Source organism: Lycium ferocissimum, chromosome 4, assembly GCF_029784015.1.
Source record: "Lycium ferocissimum isolate CSIRO_LF1 chromosome 4, AGI_CSIRO_Lferr_CH_V1, whole genome shotgun sequence".
Taxonomy (NCBI): domain Eukaryota; kingdom Viridiplantae; phylum Streptophyta; class Magnoliopsida; order Solanales; family Solanaceae; genus Lycium; species Lycium ferocissimum.
Window position 1 is genome coordinate 53,804,239 of NC_081345.1, and position 7,732 is coordinate 53,811,970.

General features: G+C 39.8%; 1 protein-coding gene across 1 annotated transcript; it reads left to right on the top strand.

The window, feature by feature from the left end:
* The first annotated feature begins 5,588 nt into the window (after positions 1-5,588).
* On the top strand, positions 5,589-6,026 carry LOC132054186 (uncharacterized). The gene has a single exon (XM_059446236.1). The coding sequence runs from the start codon at positions 5,589-5,591 to the stop codon at positions 6,024-6,026; it is 438 nt and encodes a 145-aa protein (XP_059302219.1).
* Positions 6,027-7,732: the final 1,706 nt, after the last annotated feature.

The window sequence follows — 7,732 nt, forward strand, 5'->3', positions numbered from 1 at the left end:
CTTCCTCTCCTCTTATATTGAACTTAAATCCAGGAGAGCAGCCAACACTTTGTAACGATGCTCTTTCTTACCGCCCACCAGCACAAGTACAAGATTTTCATGTTATTCGAAAGCTCCTCTTCACCCTTTAAGTTTGTTTTGGAAAATGGATCACAAAGGCTAATGGTTCACCCTCATCAACATGCTCTGCTGAGGGACACTCTGAATGATCAAGTTAGACTGTATTTAGTGACCTTCATCATGTATTATCATGTTGGGATGGCAACAGGGCCGAACGGGCGTTGAAATAATGTTTTGAAAATCTAGTGCTGAGCGGGTTGCAGTTTTTCGGATGAAGCTACTCCAACTTTCTGCAGTATAACTTGCCTATGAACACAATAGAAAATTTCTCCCTAACTCAGCACATGTTTGGTAAAATCAAGTCTGATTGGGAAGATAATTTTTAAATAGATGCACTTATGCACCCAAGGTGTATTCAATAAAATGGGTTAAGGATCATGATGTTTAAATTTCAAATTCTGACGGAGGCAAAAAAAAACTAAGTGATTTTTTTCTATTTGTTTAAGCCTTGGTGGATAAAAAATTCTCCGTCTTGCACGGTGGGGAGGTAGTGTGTACTCGTGGAGTTAGTTGAGGTGTGCACAAGCTGGTTTGAGCACCACAATTGTTGGGGAAAAAAAAAAATAGATGTATCATATAATAACAACTTAGAAAATTGACACATATTAATATACTGCTGCTAACAACTATTAGCAGCGTTTCAACCAAAGATTAGACTTAAGTGATGGAGATACAAGAGATCTTAGGCTTTTCACGGAGTTTCAAGAGATCTTGGATACCCTCCCTCCTTGTTTCTAGTTCATTCGAATTTAATTCCTTAAGCACTTGAAACTGCTAATGACAATTTACATCATCTCATAAAATTTAGTTTTACGATTAAAGACTCATTTGAAGCTTCAATTTAAAATCTGAAAATTTTTAGTTGTTACTTTTTGGGTAGTAGTGGTTTGGAATTCGTTGGAAATACCTAAACGAAACTATATACAAAATTTGAGGAAGATTGAAGGTAATTTTAACTAGTTTGAAGTTATATAAGTCAATCGACTTGAAAGACGCCTCTACGATAATGTATGTTACTTGTATAGTTGTATATAACGTGTATATCGTGAATATCACTGCATATTACGCAGATTTCATAAATATCACAGATATACATGATATACAGGAGATACACGAACGTACATAAAAGTATACAGATATATAGAGGGATCACGCAGATATACACCGCGTTCAGCTCGAGTTCTTCAATGCCCCATCTCAAAATTTTGATTAGCAACTTTTCAAATTAACCCCAAATGAACTTAATTTTAATATAAGATTCCCATTTGAACGACCGCTTCAAATTATAATATTTTTTAGATTTGATTTTTAGATGTGAGAGCTTCAAGCTAAACACGGTGGGTTTCAAGGTCTTTTTTTTTCTTTTTCCCCCTTCAAATTCAAGTGATTTCAGTGGGTCTCCGAAGGTTTTTAGTGATTGAAGGCCACAACAACATTAAATTTTGGGATGTCAAGATATATCGGCCGGCTTATTTTAATTTTTTGTCCACTCTTTTTTATATTTTAATTTCAATCGTGCCTTGAAATGAAATTGTATCGTGTGTTAGTAGGAGAGGTTGGCGAACTATTACAATCTATAGATTTCGCATCTATATCAAATCTCAATGTAGGAGCGAGTCACTTTCGGCCTATCTTGAGGTGGTGTTGATGGGGTGCTACATACGACTAGCTAGTGGTGGAGGAATGGTGAGGAAGAAGGTAAATGTTCTTACACTTGGCTACGCTTTGTTAATCTTTTATTAGAATTGCTAAATTGAACTTAAATATGACAATAATAGTAAGTTGGGATATTCCATATATTTGGTCTGTTGGCCATAGAGTGCAATTGTGCATCCAGGTGATAGATCTCTAAAAATTTTGGAGTTTTAAAACAGACCTATGTAGTTTAACTAATGATAATACATTGTTATCTTTTTTATCAGGTTACAATTAATGCTGGTCATAGAGATTTACCTATAATTCCTTTGTCAGTGACCTGACTACTATAATATTTTTATACATTCAATAAATTGCTAATCCTTAAAGAAATAGTCACTTACAATTTAAACTAAACAAAAATAATTTCATGTGTTTTATATTGTTGATCTCCTACATCTTGATATAAGATATCTTGTGAAATGAATCATGTAATTAAAAGAATATTTGTAACAGACTCTAGGATTAAACTCGGCACTAATTAGGTCTAGGCAAGTGAAATGGTGGGTTGGACCATTGCTCCCGCAAAATGGTGAATACATAGGCCATATGAGGGCATGCAAATAGGCCGTTTGCATGTGCATGTCGTAAGGCTAATTCGCAAAAAATTCCAAGTATTTTATGCTGTCCCAATGACCCACATGTTAGAAAATTTGCAGAATAGATTTGAAGAAGAAGAAAACCTTGAGGCATGTAAATTTACTGTCGTTAAAGAAACATTGCCTGTATATTCTTTAGGGGATACTTATAAACTTTTTCAAAATTTCTTAAAGCCAATAAATGTTACTGCAGAATTTTTAACACACTTTCAGGGTAACTTAATTTATAGAAGATGAAGAAGACCATACCGAAAAGGTATCTTTTTCTGAACATGTGTTTCAGTTAACACTTAAATTTAAATTAAATTTTTAAGTTTTAAATAAACTAAACCTGTAACAGAACATAAATATGAAAAGTAAAGATAGTCTTTTATTTGAAGGTCCGACCCGGCCCACGCCCCAAGTCCAAGTCATTTAGATTTAAATACACACACACACACACACAAATATATATATATATATATATATATATACTTCACATGTTATTCTCAGTCAATTATAACAAAAGATATTAGATAATTTAGTTCAGTTTTGGCATATCTTTATTTACTAAAAGAAGTAAAATTAATCATAAAAACTAAGATATATTAATATGAAAAATGCGTCCTTCAATTTCAATCAACTTTCCTCACTTCACACGGTAGTCTGACATTTTGCGTTTGATATTCATGTTTTTTAATAGTAGATACTCCTATGTTGTGGATTTAAAGAGTATAATAATGGAAAGAAATTATTGATATGTTAAAAAACGTAATAAGATATAGGATTAAGTTCCAAGTAGTAATTAGATAAGTTAAGTATTCCCATTCCTACAACTATTTTATCAAATATGAATGCATCCTAATTTAGTAAGATTCTATTATTAGTTATGTGTACGGTGAGAACTTGGAAATTTCACCTCGGTTCATCGAAGGCTCATACGGGGTGATTATCGAGGGTCAGTCCGAGAAGACGGAGGGAACAAACTGGACCTGCACGAAGGGAGTCCGAGAAGATAAGTCTGAATGAGTTTATCCTTTTGCTGACTTCTCCGAAAATCATGCCCTCAACGGACGTGTCCGGTATTTCCGGAACTATTTACCCACATTGAAGCTTGAGTCAAGTTAGTTTAGGACTCTAGCACTATAAATGCACATGTGACAACCCCATTAGAGGGCATCTTCATCTCATCTCCATCTCAAGTTAGCAGGTAACATTTAAAAAATTTCTTTTATAGTAAAGGCCCGATACTAGCAACGTTTCGTCTATTTTAGTTTATTTTCAGTCCAAGCAAGGAGACAAAACCTTCTCCCACTTGGTTGCTCGCCTTCATTACACAGGCTATCTTTTAATTTTATGTTAATTCTTTACTTTTCGATCATTCGTTCTATCTTGTTCGTTCTATCTTGTTAACAAGCCCGGCCACATATCCTTTAAACCGCGTACAAATTCAATTGTTGCTCTCTTTTGAAAGTAAGGGTTGGCGCCAGTTTGTGGGGCTAAGGATAATAGTGACGGCTTATTGACTAGACAACCTTCACTTGTTTTTGTTCGTTTTTGTGATTTCAGGATCATATCGAACCTAAGCCACTCCGTTCACCTCAACAAAGATGAACAACGTACCCGCGTCAGTCATCACGGCGACCATTTATTTTTCAAAATCCCGCAGACAGAGCAGATAGGCGTGGAGCACCCGAAGGGGTGGCGGAGGAAATTAGTTTACGTGTGATTTATAATTTATTGCAGGAACACCAAGTCACCATGCAGCAGAAACAAGAAGCCATTGTACGACTTCAGCGGATCTCGCCGATGTATCGGCACCGCAGCCGGACCGAGTGTCGAACTGGGGCCGGAGGGAATAGAGGTCGGCCACGCCTGCTCATGACAGGCCGGCCATTGGCGAGTCATCGGAGATGATAAGAATGCTCGAAGCCTTGACCAAACGTATAAATTCCAACGAGAAAAAGGTGGATGGCTATAACTCCCGAGTGGATCAGATCCCGGGAGCACCTCCAATTCTCACCGAGAAAGAAACCAAATACATAGTGAGAAGGCCCTTTCCTCTGAGTGTCGTACCAAAGCTGATCCCGAAGAGATTCAAAATGCCAGATATACCAAAGTACGACGGAATAACCAACCCACAAGAGCACATTACTGCATACACGTATGCTATAACCAGTAATGATCTCGAGGACGATGAGATCAGGTCAGTAAGCTTGAAAAAGTTCGGTGAAACCTTGACCAAAGGGGCCATGCAGTGGTATTGTTCGTTACCCCAACACTCCATCCCATCCTTTGAGTTACTTGCGGACGCCTTCGTGAAAGCTCACATAGGGGCACGGAAGGTACAAGCATGGAAGGCGGACATATTTAAGATTTTTTCAAAGGGACGACGAGCGACTCAGAGAGTTCGTTACTAGGTTCCAGCGCAGAAAGAATGCTGTTAACCCCGGTCCCTGACGAATGGGTCGATCAAGCATTCACGAAGGGACTTAATCCCAGAAGTTCCAACGCATCCCTCAAACTGAAGGAAAATTTATTAGAATTCAGTGCTACAACTTGGGCAGATGTGCACAATAGATACAAATCAAAAATCAGAGTAAAGGATGATCAGCTTGGGCTCCCACCGGGTCCAGTAACCCGGACAAGGAACGACAGATCAAAAATCGCATTTGAGCCGAAATACAACCCTCTGGACATGTATCATCCTTACCCGTCTGTGAGGCCCGACTTCCGGTCAGAGAAAAGCAGGAGTACCCCAGGACTTAGCATGAACCGAGGAGACAGGCGGATCGATCGAGGAGACAGGCGGAATGACCGAGGTTCGTCAAGCAGGGGCCTCCAGTACAAAAATAACGTCGCCGCAATCTCAAGTACCGGAGAAAGCCCTAGATTGTGGGAATATAATTTCAACATCGACTCATCGGCCCTAGTGGCTGCTATTGGAAAAATTGAAGGAGCAGGCCAAGACCACTTCGAACCGACCCTTCACAGCAGGATCCAAAAATGATATATGACTATCATGGTACCCATGGACATCGGACCAATGACAGCAGGGGATTAAGAGATGAAGTAGCCCGGTTGCTCAAGAACGACCACCTCTGAGAATTCTTGAGTGAACGAGGTAGGAATAACTATAAGAACAGGGAAGGCAACAAAAAGGTTGAGCCGGAGGAGCCCTAACATGTAATCAACATGATCATTGGCAGGGTTGAAATACCTCAAAGACCTGTCATGAAGAGAACGAAGTTCTCTATCACGAGGGAAAATAGGAGCAGGGATTATGTACCGGATGGATTTATTTCATTCAGCGACGAGGAAGTGGAAGGCATCACCCAGCCTTACAATGACGCCTTGGTAATCTCTGTACTTATAAATAAAACTCACGTTAAACGTATTTTAATTGATCCAGGTAGCTTGGCAAATATCATCGGATGGAAGGTCGTCGAACAACTGGGTATGTTGGATCAAATCATACCAACAACCTGGGTCTTGAACGGGTTCAACATGGCCTGTAAAACCACTAAAGGAGAGATTACCTTGCCTGTGAACGCAGCCGGAGTTGTGCAACACGCAAAGTTCTACGTTATTGATGGAGATATGAAGTGCAATGCCTTGTTCGGGAGACCTTAGATACACGTGATGAGAGCAGTACCTTCCACATTATACCAAATGCTTAAATTTCCAACTCCCGATGGGATAAAAATAATCCGAGGGATAGAACAACCCCAAAGAGATGTTCGAGCAAGAAAAAGCGCACCAAAAGAACCTGCACCGAAGGACCCAACAGTAGGCCGCACTAAAAATTCGGACACAGACAAAGGGGCTAAATAGCAATCACAAAATGTGGTGGCTGAAGAGAAAGATGACTTCGGCATACCAAGATCCTTCGTGCTGCCGGATGAATCTGATGCAATGAAGTCAACAATAGAAGAACTAGAACAAGTTGTCCTCTTCGTTTATCTCGCGGAAAGAAAGGTATACCTGGGCACGGGGCTCATTCCGGAGCTCAGGAGTAAATTAATTGAATTTCTTAAAGCTAATTCGGATTGTTTTGCAGGGTCCCATTTAGACCGAATTCAAGACTAACCGTTGTCTGCTAAGCTGACCGGGGTTTTTCCCCAGAAATTTAAACGCAAAGTTAATATCGCAGGTCAAACACGCGTTTGTCAAAGAGGAGGTAACGAAGTTGTTAAAAATAGGGTCCATCCGGGAGGTTAAGTACCCAGACTGGTTAGCTAACGTCGTCGTCTTGCCGAAGAAAGGTAACAAATTTAGAATGTGCATCGACTTTAAAGATTTAAATAAGGCGTGTCCGAAGGATTCTTTCTCTTTGCCTCACATCGATCGTATGATAGATGTGACGGTTGGACACGCTCTGTTAAGTTTTCTCGACGCATACTCCGGGTACAATCAGATCCGAATGAACCTGGAGGATCAGGAGAAAACATCTTTTATAACACGATATGGGACTTATTATTATAACGTAATGCCCTTCGCACTAAAAAACGCCGGAGCCACCTATCAACGCCTAGTTAATAAAATGTTCGAAGAACAGATAGGAAAAATGATGAAAGTTTACATTGATGACATGCTAGTCAAGTCCCTGAAAATAGAGGACCATTTAAAGCATTTGCAGGAAACCTTCGATGTTCTGCGCAAATACAACATGAAGCTGAACCCGGAGAAGTGTGCCTTCGGTGTCGGGTCAGGAAAATTTTTAGGATTCATGGTGTCAAACTGAGGGATTGAAATTAACCCGGACAAGATAAAAGCCATCGAAGATATCACGGTGGTCGAAAATGTAAAGGGCGTAGAAAGGCTAACCGGGAGAATCGTGGCCTTGAGAAGATTCATTTCCAGATCTTCCGACAAAAGTCATCGTTTCTTCTCCCTACTCAAGAAGAAAAATGACTTCGTATGGACGCCTGAATGTCAACAATCTTTAGAAGAATTGAAACAATATCTGTCAAGCCCTCCCCTGCTGCACACACCAAAGGCCGACGAGCAGTTGTACTTGTACTTGGCCGTGTCCGAGATCGCGGTAAGTGGTGTCCTGATCCGAGAGGAAAAAGGTACGCAATTTCCAGTTTATTATGTTAGTAGAACTTTAGAGGACGCTGAGAAGCGTTATCCCCACTTGGAAAAGCTTGCTTTAGCATTGTTAAGTGCGTCTAGAAAGTTGAAACCATACTTCCAATGTCACCCCATATGCGTAATAACTACCTACCCATTAAAAATGTAATGCATAAACCCGAATTATCCGGTAGTTTAGCAAAATAGGCGGTTGAAATCAGCGGATATGACATAAAGTACAAACCCCGAACGGCCATAAAGTC